This window comes from Semicossyphus pulcher, unplaced genomic scaffold (genome assembly GCF_022749685.1).
Source record: "Semicossyphus pulcher isolate SPU_LCO1_2020_fin unplaced genomic scaffold, fSemPul1.0.p SCAF_15, whole genome shotgun sequence".
NCBI classification, from domain to species: Eukaryota; Metazoa; Chordata; class Actinopteri; order Labriformes; family Labridae; genus Semicossyphus; species Semicossyphus pulcher.
The window spans coordinates 816,030-837,941 of NW_027211659.1; the positions used below are offsets into that span (position 1 = coordinate 816,030).

The 21,912-nt window shown below is 43.2% G+C and overlaps 1 protein-coding gene across 3 annotated transcripts in view; it reads left to right on the forward strand.

The window, feature by feature from the left end:
- Window positions 1-1,088: 1,088 nt before the first annotated feature.
- satb2 (SATB homeobox 2) overlaps window positions 1,089-21,912 on the forward strand; it is a 57,641-nt gene continuing 36,817 nt past the window's right edge. For 2 of the 3 annotated variants that reach the window (XM_069663180.1, XM_069663181.1), the window contains exons 1-3: window positions 1,396-1,470; window positions 15,252-15,467; window positions 20,880-21,065. In XM_069663180.1, coding sequence (XP_069519281.1) covers window positions 15,296-15,467; window positions 20,880-21,065 — 358 coding nt within the window. In that variant the 5' untranslated portion in view covers window positions 1,396-1,470; window positions 15,252-15,295. Of the gene's footprint in view, window positions 1,471-15,251; window positions 15,468-20,879; window positions 21,066-21,912 lie in introns of all 3 variants that reach the window. The other variant, XM_069663183.1, reaches the window with a different exon arrangement.

Below are 21,912 nucleotides of genomic sequence, written 5' to 3' on the forward strand. Positions count from 1 at the left end.
AGCTTCGTTTCACAATAAAACACACACAGCGGCGGGCCGCAGAGGGGTGAAGAGGATCGTGTGAGCGTGTGTGTGTTTTAGACGACACACAATGAGGAGCTGGTCAGCTGTGCGCGCGGGATGAGTCATGTGACAGAGTCTGATGAACGTTTGATATTAATCTAAATAAAATACGTTAAAATACGGTACTTTTTTCATCTTCTAACAGAAACCAGAACTAATCTCTGAGTTATTATTAGGCTACTTATTAACATGAATGAGCGCGTGGACTTCACCTCAGCTGATATCTGCGGGATGATACTGACATGTGTGAAAGTATTAGAGGGAAGCTGATAGCTGAGTGATAAGTTTCTGCTGCGCCGACAGAAATATTCTAATGTTCTATCTCTCTCACATTAAAGTCAAGGTCTCTGTGATAGTCTCACATTATGACCCCGGAGGAAGATATGATTTAAGATTTATTGCGCAACTGTTTATGTTGAACATAAAGTCAAACCAGACTTTATTAAAGCCTCTGAGGGAGAGGGGGGGTCCCACAGGGTGCAGCGAGGGTCTCACAGGGCGCAGCGAGGGTCCCACAGGGCGCAGCGAGGGTCCCACAGGGCGCAGTGAAGCCCTCCCGGATCCCCTGAAAGACAGAAAAAACTTCTGCTGGACGCTTCTGTTTCTGTCTCTGCGTCCTCTCAGGGAGATCCGGCCCACAGAAAACTTCCTGCGGGTCAGATCAGCTCTTTTGACGCCCCCTCTGCTCCCTCCCTCCCTCCCTCCTCGCTCTCTCTTTGTCTCTCCTCCCTTCTCTCCTCCCTCTATCAGTCAGTGCGCCCGTTGGCACAGGAAAGATTGAAAGTGACACACTCTGATTAGAAAGCGCTCCTTCTGCACCGATAAATCCCGCTATTACTGCTCCTCAGACGCCGGTGCGTGTCTGTCTGTTCGGTTTTTGTTTCGTCTTCACACATTTTCACGTCTTTTTCTTTCTCTTCCGTCCGAGGATGAAGTCAGGAGTTCAGAGGAGCGCAGATTTGTGCAGCTGAGACGCGTTTTGAGCTAAAAAGGCGGAAAACGCGTAAAAGGAGGACGAAGAAAAAGTGCGTGTACCATATGAAGTTTTGTGCGGGATCCAGGACAGACCACCACCGCTGATCCCAGAGTCCCCCCCTCTTTCTCCGCTTCTTCTTCCCCACAGATCGAGCATCCTCCCGGTCCCTCCACCTCACTCTCGCCGCTACTTTACGCGCCGTCGTCCGTCACCCAAACCGCCTCCGTCCTCTCCACCCAGCAAACTAACTTTTTGTTTTTCTGTTGTGGATCTCCGGTCCGGTCCTGCTCGTCCAGATTCAGCTCGAGACCCGCGTGACCCACCGCAGAGTCTCCAGGAGCCGACCCACAGCTCAGCCCTGGATTCAATACTCCTGATCAATGGACAGAGCCTCCTCAGCGGCCAGCAGCGCTACAGACACGCCGTAAACAGTGAGTGTACACACACACACACACACACACACACACACACACACACACACACACACACACACACACACACACGACTCAGTCTGTAAATCAGACCAAAGTGAATCTAAATGATGAATTATTTTAAAGACTAAATTTGGTTCGATGTTTTTGCAGTTTATTTATTAACACAAATAATCATTAGAGATTATAATTATTATTAGCTGTAGTGGCAGAATTATTAATGCTTGTATTGCAGCTAATAGGTCTAATAATATGTCGTTAATACAACTTTAATAACAGTTTATATTTGTATAATTAGCTGACGTCATTTTCCTTTAAAACTTCATTTATTTTGAAAGTTTCACAAACATTTCCTGCCTGAAGAATTTCAGCTTCTCGGTCCTGCTGGTGGCTCAAAGTCTGAGCAGATTTTATTCGCTGTGTTTGAAGAATTTTAAATGTATAACGAGATTTAAATTCATGAATAAAATGAGATCAGTTATTAATGAACTCAGTTTGTTTTTAATATTTTAGGTTGTTTTTGCTGCTTTGGAGAACTGGCCGGAAGTGTTTATAATAATTTACTAAAACTTTCTTTTTTACTGCAAGTTAGAAATTAAATGTGTGTGGGCGTGTGTGTGTGTGTGTGTGTGTGTGTCTTAAGGTCAAAATAAAATCTCCTTTTCAGAAAAAAAGCGTCTCATAAATGCGTCAGTGCAGCACGCTCGCGCACTCTGTGACTTTTTAACTTTTAAAAATAATAACTGAGCTGTGTTGCGGTGAGAGGTGTCTCTCGTGTTACTGTTTAACACGCGCACAGCTTAAAGTTTTTACTCCGCTTCAAACTGCATCCTCACCGGCAGCAGCGGATGAATAAAACATAGAGAGGGGAGCAGAGAGGTGTCGAGCACGGTGCGACAGTTCTCAGCAGCTACAAGCACCTTTAACCTGTGCAGCAGCTGAGACAGGGGCACGGAGGGGAGGCAGAGGCACAGATTTCAGGTTTGATCCAGAGACATGAAGAGATCACAGCGCGCAGGTCTGATCAGGGGAGAGTTCGGACTTTAAAAGGCCTCCAGGAGAAACTGAAGCCAAATGTCTGCGAAATGAGAAACAGGCCGAGCTGTCAGCAGCGAGCTGGCCCCGCACTAAACAGGAATGCAACCAAATCAAACCTGCAGCCTCGTGCGGGATCCAATGTGAACGTTTTTACGCGTAAAAGTTTTCAAACCTCGCACACACACGTGACGCAGCGTCCAGGACGAAGATGGCAGAAAATCACGATGATTTTAATCTTTTGATTTTAAAATCTCTTTCAGCTGCTGTGACGGAAACACAGGCTCAAACTGACCTCTAATAAACACGCAGCAGACCCGGGACTCGTCTGTTCCCAAACGAGCAGGAATCCACGTGAAGTCAACATGTTAACACTCTTTATTCGTGAAAGAAACGCGCGTGAAGCGGCAGTTTCTGTTCGCACAAATGTCACTTTATTTTGGAGGGGTGGAGGCGGATATCTCACCTGGATGATCCAGGTTATATTCTTTATTTCAGAGCAGAGAAGCAGTGTTTGTTTTAACGCATAATAATAATTAAGTCTGTATTAATACATTTAAATATGTGTAAGAATTATTAAATAATAATGTTGGCACACTGGCGCGCTATCAGCTGTCATCCTCGCGCTCTCTCCCATCGAAGCTCCTTCACTTCATTAAAAATATAAAAACAGATTTATCTTGGAGCGAGCAGCGCGGAGAAACGGATTCGTTTCACTCGCTGTGATTGGAGACTTTGTGCAGCTTTGAGTCCTGCAGGCTGTCGGTTTAAAGTTTGCTCTCATCATGATTTCAAAAAAGAAAAGTTGACAGGCCGCGCAGACGCAGTCTGGACGGGAAACTGAGGAGGGGGAGGGTGAGGGGTGTTTATGTGTGAGTGGTCTGCATATCAAAAATTGTGGTGAACTTAAATTTGATTTGGCTTTCAGGGAAAATGTGTGAATATTTCTGCTGGCGGAGGTTTGACTCACTGAGGCTGACACGGACATTATCTATGGTCTGACAATTTCTGCACAAAATATCATTTTACTTTAACTTTGAGTTCATTCTGCAGAAACACAGTCTGCATGTAGTCCTTTAATTCTTTTCATTTATTGTTACTTCTGTGAGGTTTATTACAGTCTGATCATGTAGTGAAATATTCTTTATTTAACTCAGAGTCACAGCGAGATGATGACCTGTGAGAACAGCTCCAGGGTCTGAAGCTGCAACCCAAACAGGACCACCAGACTGAATCCAATAATTTGTACAACAAAAAAACATTATTAAGTGCTGTTAAATATATAGAGCATAAAATGCAGCCATATTTAATAATGTGTTAATAAGTTAAATATCTGCAAATAACCAAGTGTTTCTTTAAATTCCAAATCAAATCAAACATGTAAATTCGCTCGAGCTGAAAAGTTTCTTTTTTATGGATCATTTTGTTTGCCAGATGCTGTTAGGCAGCTGAGACAGTTAAAAGTAATACGATACAATACAGTTTATAATACAGTTAAAAATCTACATCACAATAAAAACATAAAAACATTTAAAAAACATTTTAAAAAATCATGAATAACAGAGTTCATTTAAACCAAACAATAAAACTTAAAATCCTTCTTTTGAATATTTTAGTGACTCTTCTTCTTCCTGCCTGTGTGCACACGCCTGTGTGTGTGTGTGTGTGTGTGTGTGCGTGCGTGCGTGTGCGTGTGTGCGTTTTGTGTGAACCAGCTCTCCGTTCACACGTAATCAGGGTGTGTCTGCGTTATTAAACTGCAGATTAGATAGCAGAGCAGCTCTGTGGGCAGCGAGGAGCTTCACTAATGATGCTCCTCTCTGTCCCCGGCTGTGGGCGTCACTCTCACATCAGAACGTCTCTCATTCATTTTCAGATGTACATATATCATCTAAATATAAATTAATGTCCGTTAAAGCCGAGTGTGACTGGGAGAGCTCTGGGAAGTGGCTGCTGAGAGGTTTTCCAGCTTGTTCTTCCCACTCTGGTGAGGCTGGTGTGAGCTGTGGTGGAGGGTTTGGCATCAGTGTGTGTGTCTGTAGAGTCAACTTTGACTGTTTTCTTTGAGCAGAATCGGCTCTTTTATTGTCTCGAAACACGACAGGAACTCTTATGAAGTGACACACTTTGAGTTGGATGTTATTGGACTTATTTTTTGTAAACTTTGTGCAGCCGTTTGAGCTCCTCGTACTCGTATTCGTCCCGGCTGCTGCTGCTGTGTGGCTGCGTTGTGAGTCAGTGTGTGGTCCCTGGAAGTGTTAAAGCAGCGAGTCTGTGTAGCATGCTGGCTGTGGTTTGTGTGGCTTACTGTCTGTCCGTGTGTGTGTGTGTGTGTGTGTGTGTGTGTGTGTGGATAAGTGTGTGTGTAAGTATGCATCCTCTATAGCTGCAAGGGCGAGGCTATAAATGCTGCTTCATCCCGAATTATCAAATGAGATGTTTACGAGAGAGCCAAACATGTTTGCCAGAAGGCCTCCGTCTCCCGCCCCTCACCCTCTTCTCTGAATGTGTGTGTGTGTGTGTGTGTGTGTGTGTGTGTGCGTGAGGACCCTCTTAATAGCTACAAACAAAAAAAGGTTATGAGTTTTTGCCATAATAGTCTGTGTTCCTCTCATCCCAGCACTTTGGCAGTTTCACATCTGACGGCCATAAACAGCAAATTTCCCAACAATGTAACGTTCCCCAACAACAACAATCATTTCTCATAAACAGCCACATTAAAATGTTCCTGAATTTGTTTTTAGACTTTAAAAAACAGAGAATGTGGCAGAATTAGTCATCCCCTCTGTGAGGTCACCCGCTGGTGCATCAAAGTCCTTTTTGAGGCCACAACTTTGGCACATTGGCTGTCGCCATGTTGGTTTCTGGAGCCAGAAGTGACCATATTTGGACGAGAGGGTGGAGCTGGAGAGGAGCGAGGGGTTGGCAAATGTTAAGTTATCAAAGCTGAACAGTCTGTGCCCGTGGCTAATTCATTAGCAAGTGTTTGTGACAGGCAGTGAGGTTCTGTTTGTGTTGGTAACTGACCCGAGTTGTTTGTTTACCAGACTAAAGAAGCTCAAAGAACTGCTGGAACAAAGCAAACTCAGTGTGAGCTCGCGGCAGGTGAGCGATACCAACAGGATTAATAGAACCGGTCTTTTCATCACTACCGGCAAATGATTGCTTACATATAAATAAAATAATACTACAGTGACTGAGTGTAACAGCGTGTGAGACGTGTTGGACGGTCTGTTAGTCCAATAAAGCGCACACAGATTATCTGTCTGATATTTACATGAACAAATCTCCAAAAGGCTCCAACAGCACAAACACGGCCCAGAGGTTACGTTCAGTGACTGAGTTAGCTGACAGCTAGCAGCTCCCAGCTGTCACTCAAAGAGGCCCCGCCCCTAATGCTGCATCACTGTAAGCCTTAATATAATGTAAACAGGTGAGCTGTATAAAGATTCTCCCCGTACAGTTGTCATGAAGAGAGAAATGAGCTATAGAGACCCAAACTGTTTTTTGTACCAGGCTGTAAACATGTTTATTTCTGCTGTAAAGTTTAACATGGGGCTCTATGGGGACTGACTCACTGCTGGAGACAGCCTCAAGTGGACACCAGAGGAACTGCAGCTTTTGGCACTTCTGCATTGGCTCCATTGTTTTAGCCGAAAGTTGGCGCTTGGTCCAGTCCCTCCCTGTGCATACATGTGTGTGTGCATTCAGCATGTGTGTTAACAGCAGGGCTTTTAATATCGCTCCTCCTCCTCCTCCTCCTCCTCCTCCACCTCCACCTTTTATCTGTGCTGCAGAGAACAAGCATTAACCAATAGCTTGATAACCCGGCTATAAAAGTGGATCTCGAACGGGAAGAACAGCCGCGTCTGAATATTTTCCTATAGAGGGTGACGCCTCTCTCATTCTCCCCTGCTATCAGTGCTAATAATGCCCTCACAGGTCACTGTGTGTGTGTGTGTGTGTGTGTGTGTGGTTTGCATGTTAAAGGAACAACCCTTCTCTAGCAGACACGTATCGTAACGGTAGAACAGATACGGCAGAGGCAGTTAGAGCAGGAGAAGCTGTGAGTCTGGCTTCAGCTCTGCAGTGTTGGAGGTCAGTTTTATTTCTTATTAACAGTTTTAAATCCTGACTGAACGTCTCGTCCTGCTGCTCGACTGATCGCTTTCACTTTTCACCGCTATTATCCCGGTTATTCTCTCGTTTTTAAGTCTCAGAGTGTGTGAGGGAGCTGCTGTGTTTACTGCTCTTTGTTTCCTGTAGAACTTATCACAACGGGATTACACTGAAGTAATGTGTGTGTGTGTGTGTGTGTGTGTGTGTGTGTCTTCACTGAAATATACAGCGACTCGTGGGAGCTTTTTGCACTTTATGTAATCGGCTTTTAACCCTGAATTTTTACATTCTGCACACTTTTTGCTTCATCCAAGGCCAATCATGAAACCATATCAATACATGATGAAATGTTTTTTACCTAGAAATGTTCCATTAACAGTTTTTAGTTCCAGTTCCAGTTTCTAGATACTGCTACCTGAATTTGTGAATAGGTTTGTATTTCCGGCTCAGCTGAAACACTTAAATAAATAGAATAAATGCTATAATCTATTCTGTTATCTAGTTTGACATTCAGTAATATAAAAAAAAAATAACTTAAATTTAATAAAACAAGAAATAAATTACAATTTCATAAGGAGAAGATTTTTCTGACTCCTCTCGCTCTTGTGTTCGCCAAAGAGCATCTGAGAAACAACTAATTGTAACATTAAACAGATTTATTCTGTGTTTTTACCAATTTAAATAACCTGGTTTGTCTGTTTTGGAGATGAGGAGACCTCTGGGGATAATTCGGCTCCTATTCAAACCATGTGAAACAATAAACACTGAAGGAATCCTTACCTTTAACAGTGCAGAGTACCTAGAAACAAGCTAAGCTTACGCTAGCGACAGCTCAGCACGCAGCCCCCTATTTACACGCTGGTATTAATTATTTCTAATGTTAAAAAGCTAACTTCATTGTTTTTACCAGTTTTAATCACTTGGTACATTCGTTTTAGAGAGGAGGAAACCTCTGCGGATAATTATGCTCCTGTTAGAAACGGTTAGCTGCAGCTTGACTCACAGCCCCTCCTAGCATGCGGTGTCTGTTGAAGCATCGTAGAAATACCGTTTTTTAATGTAAAACTTCTTCGTTCAGTGTTTTAATTACCTGGTCTATTTGTTTTGGATGATTCTGGTCCTGTTAAAAACCTCGGGAACGACAAACACTGAAGAATTCTAAACTTTAATACAAGCTAGGTACCTAGAAACAAGCTAGGCTAACGTAAAGGAAAGCTTGGTTCCCAGCTCCTGCTCATTTGATGCGTCAGAGACACACATTTTTTATTCTGTTCAACTGCTATATTAACTATTTCTGATGGTAGTATGCACTGAAAAACAAGTGGAACACCTGTAAAAAGGCTAAGCTAACGTTAGCAGCAGCTCTGCTCACATTTGTAGAGTAGAAAAACACTTATTTTTGACTTGAAACTGCTGTTTTCAGTGTTTTATCAGATTTAATTACTGGGTCTGTTTGTTTTAGAGAGGGGCAGGCCTCTGCTAATAGTTCAGCTCCCGAACAAAACGATAAACACTGAAGGAATCCGAACCTAAAACTAACAGAGCACCTACAGTTAAGCTAACGTTAGCGGTGGTTAGTCTTATAGGAAGATTTGTACGCGACAGTTTTTAAAGCAAAAACACTTCATTCAGTGTAGCTCTGACTAACTTTACACTCTCTGCGAGCACTGCACTGTTGTTGTTTGCTATCGTCACACGATAAATAACTCAATATCAGCTCCAAATCTAAAGCAGTAGTAGTCGGCGGCAGCCATGTTATATCTTCCTGCTGTTTTCCAGTTGTGAAGATGAATTGATTTCCAGTGAAAATAGTTGATTATTGGGGATAATTATGGTTTTGTTTTGATGAACAGACTCGTGTTCTTTCTTTTACCTGATGTCACACTTTAGACGGTGTCAGAGGCATTTCTGATTTCTTTTTCCAAACTCTTAAAGACGTTATAAAATGTCACAAGAGAGAGTGATGGAGAGAAAAATAGACTGAAAGCAGCCTCCCTGTTCCCCTGCTGCCCTTCCTTACACCACTCATTACACTGTATGTCCTTCAAACTGATGTGAGTACCAATCAGTGTTGGTCAGGCGTCTGATTTGTAGAGTTTAGACTGGCTTTGAATTACACGTTAGCCTCTGTTTGTGTGTGTTTACGTCTTTGAGCTGGACACGTTGTTTATAGGTGTATTTGTTGTCCCGTCCTACTCCTCCATTTCTCTGGGTGTGTCTGCATTTTTGGCTCTGCAATCTTTGCCGTCTTTGGCTCTCCGTATGTATTTGTTATGTCTGGAACGTGTAATAATGTGGAATTTGATATACAGGCTTATCATCAAAACATGAGGTCGTCCCAGAATCAAACACAATGCGGGACAAACAGCACCGTTTCTCTCCCCCTTTTATTTATCCGTCTCTTTCTGTAGTGGGATAATTCCAGGTGGGAATCACTTTCACGCTTTATCTCACTTATATTGATTATTTAACATCTTCCAATCTTTTGTTTTCTTGTTGTGACTTTACTGTAACTCTACCTTCATTGTGTCGTGATTTTGTTCGGCCTTATTGTTCAGGTGTGTGTTCTTATATTGCCTCTGAGAATCCTGCTTTCGCTTGTCTCTTAAACCACTTTGTAAACTCGTTTTTAAAGGTGCTTTATAAAGAAAGGTTTTATTATAACCGACATGTTAAGCACACACGACCACTGCTTGGTGTCTTAACTAGGCTACTATATAAAACGTCATTCCGTCAATATGAGGAGAATTATTGATTCTTATATTGTGTAAAACAAAATGTACTTTAATACAAACAACATTTTTTATCCTTTTATTTTGATATTTCTCTGTAAAAACACATTTTCCATCTGTGATTCTGGCGTCGTGTTTTCAGGTAAATATTTGTGTTATATTTATTAATATTTATTTATTTTAAAAGGCGCCGTGCACAATATTAAAACATAAATGTTACCATTCGATGCATTGTGCCAGAGTTAGCTTGAAGCTAATTTTCATCCGCAGGTCACAATTTAAACACACACACACACACACACACACACACACACACACACACACACACACACAGCAACAAAAATATATGGTGACACCAGCACAATTTTTTTTTAATATAAATACTTCCCGTCAAAATAAAGAATAAATGTCATTTAAATGAATTAATGTAGAATAAATGGTGTTTGTACAGAAACATAAATATGTAGTTATAGTTTAATTTTCGTGTCAGTGAGGAAATCTTTGATGCATTTCTGACCTAAAATGACTAAAGAGCCTCGACTTCCCTCATAGTGTGTGTTACTTTACATTAGGACCCCTGGCGAACATGTAATAAATTGTTCCACATATTAAAGCTGCACAGGCCGACTGGATGCTACAGTTTGGGACTGAGACATCAACACCACTCTTTATGGAGAGAATATTATCAGATCACAGATATCGGGTCAATAAAGTGAATTTTTTTAGGTAAATTGTGCATCAAATTGCACTGATATGAGCATGCAGGAGGTACACAGAAGCCCAAGCTTTGTTTCTGCATTAAATGTTTTCATATTATTATATATTATAATCTACACAGATTTTGTATAGACTGGCCGTTAGTGTTGGCACTCTAACTAAAACAGACACGATGTTCTGAAGTCATTAGGAGTGAGTGAAGCAGCTGTGAGACCTCCAGGGGTTGCAGGGATCAGTCAGTACAAGAGTAAGGAGAGTCCTTCATTATTAATTGTACTCTCTGAGAGGTGTGACAGTTGCCCAGAGAGGCAATAAATGGGAAAATGTGTCATGACCCTCTCCTTATCAAAGAGACATTACATTCGTTCCCCGTCTCCATAACAGATAATCAACAGCTCCTCTTATCTCGTCTTTATTAACAGCTGTTATCGGACGCCGCGCCGCAGATGGATTTAGGAAATCGCAGACTGATATCAGTGCTGCTGGATCAATAGATTGAGTCAGAGGTATTAACATCCATGTGCTTTACACCACCTCACAGTTATCACTTTGTTTAAAGACAAAAGGTTATTGCTCAACTCGGCTGTAATAACAGATTAGCATTTATCAGTGTGACAGGCGATGGCAGCTCGTGTTTCATGTCATTCAGCAGCTTGTTTAAAGAAGACTTGCATCGATATCGGCAGGAGGCTTAACTGCTGACACGAGACAGCAAGAGTTCAACTCTTCACTGTTAGAGTTCCTTTTGCTCCTGAAACACACAGCATGTCTTTAAGCACAAACTCAGTCATACAGAAAAAAGGCTCCGACTGCAACAACAAGAGACTTCAGAGACTTTAGGGTTCATGATGTTTCCCTCTCTTCTCTCTGCTGCACGGTCTGAACTATCACACCCTTTACTTTAGTCAAAGTACAAATATTAAGTGGATCGTTCGAGTCCTGATTATGAATGTTTTGGACCATGTTTGGAAATTACACAAAAACATTTTCTCAACAGTGACTGAAGAAAATAAGAATTATTACTGCTCCAAGGAAATGACTTTAGAATGACAGATTTTGGCTGAGCATGGATGAATGGTTGGAAGAGATGGAAGCAGAAGGAAGAAGAGAAAAACACTCTGAAATAAACGAGAGAGAAACTGACGAGAGGAAAACGTCAAACAGACGATCTTTTCTAATCAGTCCCTCCACGATCGTTTTCTCTCATCGTTGTTGTGGATTTAAAACGATGATGTTTTGAGGCGTTTGTCCCGTGCAGCACATCACACATCCACTGTGGTAAAGCCTTCTATTGGCTGCTGTACTTTTTATTTCAGCTGCTGCAGCAGAATGCAGCATTTGATTAGAGAACAAGAATTACTATGAGATGACTGTTTGAAGGTGGCTCAGTGGACTGCTAAGTTTTAGCACAGAAACATGGATAAACAATCAGAAGAAGACATCGAGTGTTGGACTTATTATTATAGATTCACTGTGTCATTAAAGACTCTGCGGTTTGAGGCCGGATTAGGAAGCTGAAGAAAGAGAGACGATCACACGGATCAGCTGTCTGCTTCACTGCAAAAAGTGAAGTACGTCTGCAGCATGCAGCGTTTCAGAGATGTTAAGAGACGGTGAAAGATGTCCTCTGATGTTCATACATCTTTGCAGACCTCAGGGGATCAATATTTGTAACATCAAAGAAGTGAGTTTGGTGATGTACATGACGTCACACGTGCACGGGGAAATGGGATGATCGGTCGAGTTCACAGGCCAAAACTTCAAGGTCAAGAAAAAGTTGCAGCAATTGGTTGAATTTGCGTGAATTTGCTGGAAACGTAACATCACAACTTCCTGGAGAGACCGAGTCTGATGTCCCGAGACAGATCTGAGTATTGATCTTCAAGCAGTGACCAAAATGGAAGCTGTCATTGGACGAAAGGCAGGGTTACACCTGGACAGGTCGCTGACAGCATTCACGCTCACAGTCACACCTACGGGTCACCAGTCATATATATTTATATATATTTTAAACCATAACAGGACATCATCAGATAAAACAAACGGAGGCTGTGCAGCGCTGCATGTCTTTGTATGCACTTTGTGTCTGTCCAAAAGTTGCAGCCATAATTTCCAAGAAGAACTTCCTCTAGGAACAAATAATGTAATCCTGCATCTTGAATATTTGTGCAGAGATTAGATGATGCTGGGAAACTCTGTCACAGTGTTTGTACACATGCATGAAAGCACAGGTTAGATGGTGAGATGTCGCAGGCCGGGGTCGTGATAGGGATCATCAGGGAGCTACGACAGGTTCTGACCTGAGCGAGATAAAGAGTCTCGGCAGGATTATTTCAAAATAAGAGCTGAAGAATACTCACACAGCCTCACACAGGCGGTAATCTGCAGCCAGAATCAGCCTCTCAATGCTCTGTGACATTCAGCCCTTCTTTATTGAAGCTACAACATTGCTAGTGGTTAGATGTATTTAGGAAGCCTCCCTTTTTCTCAGCACATTGTGAGTTACAGCTACCATCGCTCGCTCTTTGAACATGTCTTTTTTTTTTGAACCCACTTTTATTAAACTCTGCCACTCACATTTTTGGCCTGTTTGCCTCCCACACTTTTTAATCACGCCAAAGCTAATGTTTTTAATTTATTGTACATTTTGACATTTCGCCCGAGCTCTTAATACGTCTCAGATTGAGCGTTTATGTGGTGGATGGTGTTTTTCAGCTGTGTTGTTGTGTAAGAACGAGGGGTGGTATAGAAGGTAGAGAGAAGAGGGGGAGAAAGAAAGAGAAGGAGGAGGAGGAGGAATATTACCACACCAACATTGTCTTTTGTTCAGAGTTGCGACAGCTGGAGCCGTAAGAGCTGCAGAAATATTAAAAAGTGGGGCTGAATTTCTTAATCAAGCCGCAGACGAACAATAAGCACGGTTTCTCCCTCATTCGTTCTGCTGACTTTCTGTCACTCAGCAGACTCTCAGTGTTTTTCCGCTCTGATTTCTGCTCTCTGACTCGATTTCCATCCTCTGATAGAAACTCCCCCCGTGCTTCTCTCCTCTCTGAGGGTCACACACGCTGGCAGTCGTCGTCCGGGGGCTCGTGTGTAAATAAAGGGAGTCCATTTGGCCCGAGCGAGCTGGCGGCTCTTTGATACGTTGGCTCGTGTCCTGTGTCTGGTCTGGCAGCGTTTCTAATGACATTACCCCGTATTAGACGTTTGGCTGATGCTCTGTTATCAGGGGACAGTGAGCCCACCAGGCACACACACTCTCATCAGCGTGTGTGTGCATGTGCAGGGGTTACAGCCAAGTATGTGAGGATGTAAAGGGGCTCATACATATTAAACAAACAAACAATACCACCCTCTCTTTTTCCTGCAGCTCTTTTTCCATCATGTTTGACACTTCTTGAGTTTTTAAAAATACTTTCAGGCGCTGCTATTCATCAGACTCACAACAGAGCCCGTCTTTTTTTGACGGGATGTTATGAGGCGTCCAAGACGCTGCGTTGGATATGGTCCACTATCACATGCTATAGAGGAGAAAGCAAACACTTATAATAACCTTTGTAATAATAAAAAACTGTATTTATAAAAAGATGTTTTAAGAAGAGATTTAAAAGCGCAGACAGATTAAGGAGGATTTTAGCAGGTAGGTCCTTCCAGAGTTTGGGACTGCAAAAGCCGGATCGCCTCATGAGTCGGGCTCTTGGTACAACCAGCAAACCTCAGGCATACAGGAGGTTAGCATTAGCATTAGCATTTATGACCAACTGAAGGTTGTGGACAGATGCCTGACCCACCTGGAAATGTTTTGTTCTCAGAATGTTACGTGCGATGTGACGTACGTTCTCCGAAAACATCTTCAGAAAGTCGCAGTGAGAATGTTCACATCACATTTCAGGAAGGTTTTATAAATCCCGTTCTGATCGTTCAGGCCGAACTAACATCCTGAAAAGATCCTCAGCATGTTGCAGTCAGCATGTTCTACCTTTGCTTTTATGGAACATGGAGCACATGTCTTATAGAAGGCGATCTGACGTTCCCGGCCTCGATAACATCCTGAAAAGATCTTCAGAACGTTGACGTTAAAACGTTTTGTCTTAGTTTAAGTTTTAACATTACAAGAACTTTATTTGAAAGGATAAACATCCTGAAAACGTTCTTTGAATATTAGATTAAAAGGTTTTTTCAAACATAATTAGAACTTGTAGGTGATGTTAGATAGCGTTAGGGGAACGCTCCCTGCTAGCTGGGGAGTTACACCTGTATAAAGGGCATCACTTAGGTCCAAACAATTGACACGTCCACCAACAAGTGACGCTCGCAGCTCGACCTGACGACATGTTGAAAAGGAAGCTGCTTTATGTGTTCGGCCCAATCACATTCTCAGCGTGCAACAGGAAAGAACATTTAAATCAGTCTGCTATTTTTTACAGCGGTCTGAAATATCTTACATGGAGCTAGAAAAGTACAATTTCCCACAATTCATAAAGAATATGATCGATAAATAGATTAGTAGAAGAAGAACACTAAAAGTCCTGATTAAAGGCTAAACTCCCGTCTCAGAAACATACACCAAATAAAGCAGCTTCCATGTGTAGACGAGTCAGTGAGGAGTCTGTGTGACACAAAAGCATCAATGTAAACATGTGAGGTCAACATATATACAGCTAGCTAATCAGGCTACGAGCGTGCAGCCTGAAGCTCACATTAAACAGGACCGCCTCTTCATATTCGTCCTCTGTTTAAGCTCAGCATCGAAGACATAAATGTTTAAATATGGATCCATAAAGGTCTAAACTACAACCTAAACCAGCTGTATGTTACAAATGTTACTCACACAGGAGGGAGATGTGCATCTGTTAGGGACTACTTTCAGCTGCGGATGAATCCTCATTTGGTGCTCCAGTGAGCATGTGGGGCAGCAGGAGGGTGGACGTGGGACTGAGTGACAGTAACGTACAGTGTGTGTTTATTGTAATGAAAGAAGACGTCACCCGGTGCAACAGTGTGGCTCACTCATGTGTTTAAATCATTTTTCCAACAACAACAGAGGAGCTTTAAGTCACAGAGGAAGCAGCTCTGTTCATTTACTCTCATTACTCTCCCCAATATCTGCCTCTTCGACTATCTCCAACACATACTGACACCTTCCTGTCTCGTGTTTATCCCCTTACCCTCTCTCAGACTCGTTCTCTCTGGCTGGAGCTCCTCTGGGGGTGTGGAGGAGGATGGAGCGAGGAGGGGAGAGTCCCATCACCCAGGACAGTCCTGAGCGGAGAGGAGGCAGCCCGGACCTCAGCGGACTCCCACCGCCGGGGAAGAAGGGCCGACTGGAGCTCAACGGGAGCCCGACCGGGCCACGCATACGCCACAACGGAGCCCCACCGAGACCCCTGGGAGGTAAGAGACATGTTTAAGTGGTGCAGGTCTCTGGCTGACAACAGGAGCTGAAATTATTTCTTCTATAAAGAGATTCATTATAAAGGGAGGGACTTACTGTAGGTGGGCTTCCATACAAATGCTGTATGCACATTTCAAGTTTGCACAAAAGTTACAAAAACATCTTAAAGGAAAAAAAGTTTTGATCCTTCACGAGGTGGAAAAGTTGCATCAATGAAAGCAAACTGCAGAAATGTGTTCAAAGCAACAGAAAGAGAATTACATGAAACAAGCGACTGAAGAGACAGAAACATCCGACCCAGCATCTCTGCAGTTTGTGAAAGGGTCACAACATGTTTTCATAAACGATGGCACAAAGTCTGCACGACTTCCAGACTCACATATTCATATTGACAGTCTCCACCACGTTTAGAACGATGCCAGAACCAAAAGTCAACATTGGTTTATTATTTTATCCAACCAGCGATCTTTCCCTGAACCAGTCGGAGCTGTTTGGTGCCCAAAGCTAAACAAAATGCGACCGTTTCCCGAAAACTTAGAATCTGTGTGGAGTGATGAGGTGACTGGGATCTTCGTCAAATCATGCATGAAACAAATATTCACATTACATTTCCTACATGTTTCCATCATCTGAGGTGCCAGATATTGGTATAAAAGTAGAGCACAGAAAGGAGCTTTAACAAAAACTAGCAAGACATTTTTAATGGGATGTGTCTCCCTAAAAAAAAAACCTTCTCTACACAGAAACATTTGCCTGACATCACGTCCTCACGGTGTCGCAGGGTTGTGAGCCCTCTCACAGCGAACAGACTCAGCTGTTGGCTCTGCAGCGGCCACATCCCGACCCTGAGCCCAGTTTGGCTCGCTGCTGCTGAGTCGTCGCGTGGCAGCCGCGCCGGAGAAGCCGAGCTGCTTCTGTTAATCTATAAGTCTGGAGGGAACTGTATAACACAGGCTCACCAAATAAAGGAGATTGCTCCATATAAACAAGATTTATACAACTCACTCTGGCTTATCGATCCCCGCATTCATTGTGAAAGTTGTTTCTTGTTTATTACGTGTGTGCATGTGTGTGTGTGTGTGTGTGTGTGTGTGTGTGTGTGTGCACTGATCCCTCTGTGTGATGTTTGTGGTGCCGTGTGTTTTGCAGAAATGTCTCAGGTTATCCCTTATTTCATTTTCCTTTAATGTTACTTTCACATTTCAAAATAAAGAAGATTAATGAGGAGGACACTTCAGGATGCCAGGGCGTTTTTGCACTGATTTTATGGCTGCACCTGTGCATCAATCTGAAATAATATATCTGAATATTTCTGCAAACTTCAGGATCTTTGCTTGATAAAAACGCTGCTCGGCTGCAGAGAAACAGTTTTTGGAAATAACACTTTAGGTGGATTCAGGACGGTTAAAGAGGTTCTATCTGTTGCATGAAAATGTATAGGCAGACTATTTGTAATTTTAGATTGATCATGTGATCATCGTTCTATAAGACGAGGTAGAATCAATTTGTTACAGCGAGAAAATGAATGAAGGGAAGAAGAAGAAGAAGAAGTAAATGAAATAATAGTAGAAGTAGTAGAAGAAGATGAAAAAGAAGTAAAAGAACAAGTGGTAGTAGCAGTAGAAGAAGAACTTACTAAGAGAACAAGTAGTACTAGAAAAGGAAGTTGTATTAGTAGAAGAAGAGGTGGTCGAATAAGTAGAAGAAGTAGAAGTAGTAGAAGAAGACAAAGAAGAAGAAGAAGAGAAGGAGAAGAAGAAGTAGTAGGCCTGTAAGCAGTAGAAGAAGAAGTGTGTGCGTGAGAGAAGTGACGGGGCTCTGAGGGCGGGGCGCAGAGAGAGAGGAAGGAGGAAAGGAGGAAGGGGTTTCCTGCTGAACGGATGGTTGGACTGTAATAATGACGGGTTGTCTTTGAAGACAGGAAACTCGACGTGTCTCCTCCAAACCACACTGCTGCCACGAGGAGGGGGCCACACACACACACACACACACACACACACACACACACGCAGAGCAGCATTCAAACCCAAACACACACATTTACGTTCTCACACACTCACCATATGTCCACATTCACACACTCTCTACGCCGTGACACACACCCAAGAAACGCTGCCAAAACACACACACACACACACTTACACTGCACACACACGCGCACTTACACTCCACACACACACACTTACAAACACACACATAGACACACACATCTTATTTTAATACCCCGTTCACTCATCCCCATACATATTAGAGGGATTAGAGGTTTGAGGCAACATCACATCATCCAAATCAGATCATACAGGGAGCGAGCGAGAAGGGAGAGAGAGAGGGGGAGAGAGAGGGAGAGAGAGGGAGAGATAGAGAGGGAGAGAGAGGGGGAGAGAGAGGGAGAGGGAAAAAGGAAAGGGAGAGAGATGATACAGTCTATATATATATATCTACATCTATAGAGTAGAGAGAGACAGAGAGAGGGAGGTGAGAGGGAGAGGAAGAAAGAAAGAGGATAGAAAGAGAGATAAACATAGGAGAGAAGAGAGAGAGAGAGAGAGAGAGAGAGAGAGAAGGGAGCAAGAGTGCGAGAGGAGAAAAGGGGAGAGAGAAACAGAGACATAGATCCACATAGGAGAAAGAATGATGTAGAAGAGAGAGAGAGAGAGAGAGAGGGAGAGAGAGAGAGAGAGAGAGCGTGCTGGTCGGAGGGAGCTCTCTGTGTTGACAGTTATATTTCCCTGTTGGGGGAAATTCACTTACTTGAATTGGCACGGGGCTCCGGTGTGTAATTCACTCCATGAGAGCCTGGAGGACGGGGAGCGGAGTGATTAATGAGGAGGAAATAGAAATATAGGAATTGACTGATTAAAACAACGGGTGGGATGGATCTGAGGAGTGTGTGTGTGTGTGTGTGTGTGTGTGTGTGTGTGGTATCCGTGCCCTGTATTATTAGTGCTGGGACGCTGCCTAATGCTCCCAGTCCATCATTTCTTCAGAGAGCTCTAATTAATTGGCAGTTGACAGGTGGCCCAAAACCAAAAGCCTTTTAGGAAAAAGGCGGATATTGAAGAGGAAGGTTGATATTAAAGTACGGAGCCAGAAGGACACGGAGGATGTCGGATATTTAATGTAACCAGAAACTGAAAATACAGACGGGAACAAGTGCTTCCATCGACTGTAACGTCCAGCTGTGCTATTAATCTAACATCGTAGAGCTGTGATCATGTGACAGAGGGCACAGATCAAAAGTGTGGGAGAGAAAAGATCAAGTGACCCTTAAAGGCTCCATGAGGTGACCTGTCAACACTTTTATACACTGGCTGTGAGGAACGGCCTTTTGGGCTGCAAGGAGACGTGTGCTGCAATACCACGAGTGGCCACTGGGCAACATAATCAGGTCTTACAGAACCATGATGGGAAACTTTGAAGGAGCTGTTACCAATGAAGGGTCTTAATGAAGATCCAGAGACAATATTTTACCACAAACGTCTCGAGGGTAAATCGTCCACAAGGGACTTTGGGGGCGGGGCTTAAAACACTGAACATCTCTGATTGGTCGAACATTTTGGTTTTGCCACCATTTTTAAAATCTGCAGTCGTGAACCAGAACGTTAGTTTTTCATGTATTCACACATTAATGGAGCTTCAGAGGAAAGCTTAACTGATGCACTGTTGGCGACGTCGAGGCACGATGGAGCGTTTCTGCTGAGGAGTAACGAAGCCTGTCCGTGGATTGTATCGTCATCGTTGTTGTTTAGTCACTAAGAAAAAAAAAAAAAGGATACCTTTTTCATACCTATGTCAGGTGACAGTTTTCTTCCACAGCAGGTTAGGGCCACTGTAAAATCAAACAACAAAACGTTGCCGAAGGAGAAGTTCAGATTCCAAGAAAGATTCGAAAATTCCAAAATGTATGCACATGAATCTCTCTGGACACCGACCCGCTGAACGCTCTTAATCTAGTCGTCAGTCACGACCTCGGGGTGGTTGTTTGTTGTTTAAGCCTCCATCCAAACAAAACGACTGAAACCACTAATTTAAAGTAGTTTGGAGGTTTGTTTCCTGTCTGTAGCCATCATGAGCTGTCATGAGGTCGTAGGGTAACTGTCATGTGTGAACGTGTGTTTCTGCAGCAGAGGGTCGCTCAGTCTGCTTCTTGTGTGCAGAAAGGCTGAATCTGCTCCGAGCTCCGTGCCATGCATGCCTGTGTGAGCAGCAGAGCCAACAGGGCAGAGACACAGGTTAATCAGAGGGAGGGGGCCGTGAACCCCAACCTGCTGTTTGGGGGGGTCACGGCTCAAAAAGGTTCCTATGAACACGATTTTACCAGTTTTTATTTCTCACAAGTTTATGACTTTAATCTTGGAATATTTCTCGTCTCCTTCGGCTCCATTTCTTTTGTTTTTCTAACAAACACGGCCTGGATATTAATTTTCACGATCAGCTAAAATGTTGAAGTTGGTGTCGCTTCACTGTGAGACACTGGAAACTCGCTCCATCAGGAATTAATATTGTCCATGGCTATGGCAGACTTTGTAACACTGCTGTGGTTAAACAGAGGGAGAGGAGGGCATTGATCATTTGTTTTACCTAAACTGAGTTTTTATCTGTTGTCTGTCAGAAGAAAAGTCAGATGCAGCATGATGAGTCCCAAATCCATGTAGGAGGAAGTTTGAAGGAGTGTGTTCCTCACGAGGCAACAGTTTCTTGAGTTGAATATGACTCAGCCGTCGTTGTTGCAGATCAGAGAATGAATATATGAATAATTTCTGTTCCTGTTTCGGGAAAGCAGCGAGATGAATCGTTTTGAAGTCAATGACAACGACCAATTTAGTCATTTAGGTTTCGATGGCCACAAACAAAGAGCCGGCCCGCTGAAACAAAGCGGTGACAGCAGCATGAGTCTGCGCCGCTGCTTTAACGTTTCTCTGAATTCAACCATAAATTTAATTGTTCCCAACGTTTATCTTCCACATGTGCTGCTGTGAAGTGGTTCAGAGAATCACGCGACGACTTTCACAGTGTGTCAAGGTTGCTAAAAGTGTGTGTGTGTGTGTGTGTGTGTGTGTGCGTTTGTATGCATGACACTTGAGGATCTGGTTCGGTTCTCACCTGGTCTGAATTTTCACCTTCATTTACATTTTATTCACCAGCATGTTTTCCTGTGTAGCTCCCATTTGTAGCCGTTATTAGAAGCCTAATGAAAGAAGCAGCTGCTGTCAGCACGTGTCTTTGTATTTGTTTAGTATTTGCATATCTGTCATTATTATGGCGTCCTATCTAATAGGCAGTTAGATAAAGTGTGAGCAGCTCTGTTACAGACGCTTTAGGAATACATTTCACTCATAAAGTGATGAAACCTTGAAAAGCTCTCCACCTGAGATCACACCTGTTAAAATCATCTTCTCCTCCTCCCGCAGGTCTGATGATTCCAGTCTTCTGCGTGGTGGAGCAGTCAGACGGAGGGATGCAGACAGACGGATGTGACGGCAGAGAGGAGCACGCAGAGTTTGTCCTGGTCAGGAAAGATATCCTCTTCTCTCAGCTGGTGGAGACGGCCCTGCTGGCGCTCGGATACTCCCACAGCTCAGCCGCACAGGCCCACGGTCAGTCAGAGACACTGCAGCACCTGTATACCTTCATTCTGTCCATTTTCAGACAGAATAAGCTGCACACAGTTCAAACCTTATGAGGAAACACAAAACTAAAACATATCTGAATTAATATTTAAGAGCGCCTCTGATCAGGTGCAAAGATCTGAGAGCAGACAGAGTTTGTAAGAAAGTCTTGTAGCCACATTAAGAGCTGTGAGGAGCCTCAGACCGAGCTGGACTCCTGATTTATGAAGTCTCATGTTGTTGCAAATAGAGCTGACCTCAGGATCGGGCTTGTTAATCCGTCTCTGCATTCTTTAAGGAAGAGTCAGGAATGGACATTTTGGGAAACGGCTCATTGGCTCTTCCTGAGGGAACATTTGTACCTCAAATATGAAGCTACAGCCTGCGGCCAGTTATCTTAGCTTAGCATTTAGCATAAAGACTGGCAGAAGTCGGCAGAAGTTTGGAGCTTTATTGGAGCTAATAATTAGCTTCTGTTACTGTCAAACAGAGCCAGGCTAGCTTTCCCTATCGGTTAGAGTCTTTATGCTAAGCTAAGCTAACTTCCTGCTGAGACAGGAGTGGTATGATATTGCTATTTAACTTCCCAAAATTTCAAACCTTTGCTTTAATGTGTTAGATTAGCTAAGATTAGCTACCTCTCGATCTGTTTGTGCTTGTTCGTTAGCTTTGCCATTAATAACATGCTATAACATTCAGCATACAGCTACCTCAGGAAGGCAGATGTGATCTTCTCTTTAGACAAAATGATGAAAGTTGTTTCCACCTGGAAGTTAGAAGAAGGAAAGCAAAGGAAGAACGTAAGGCAGCTAGGAGAAGCATCGATGGCACATTC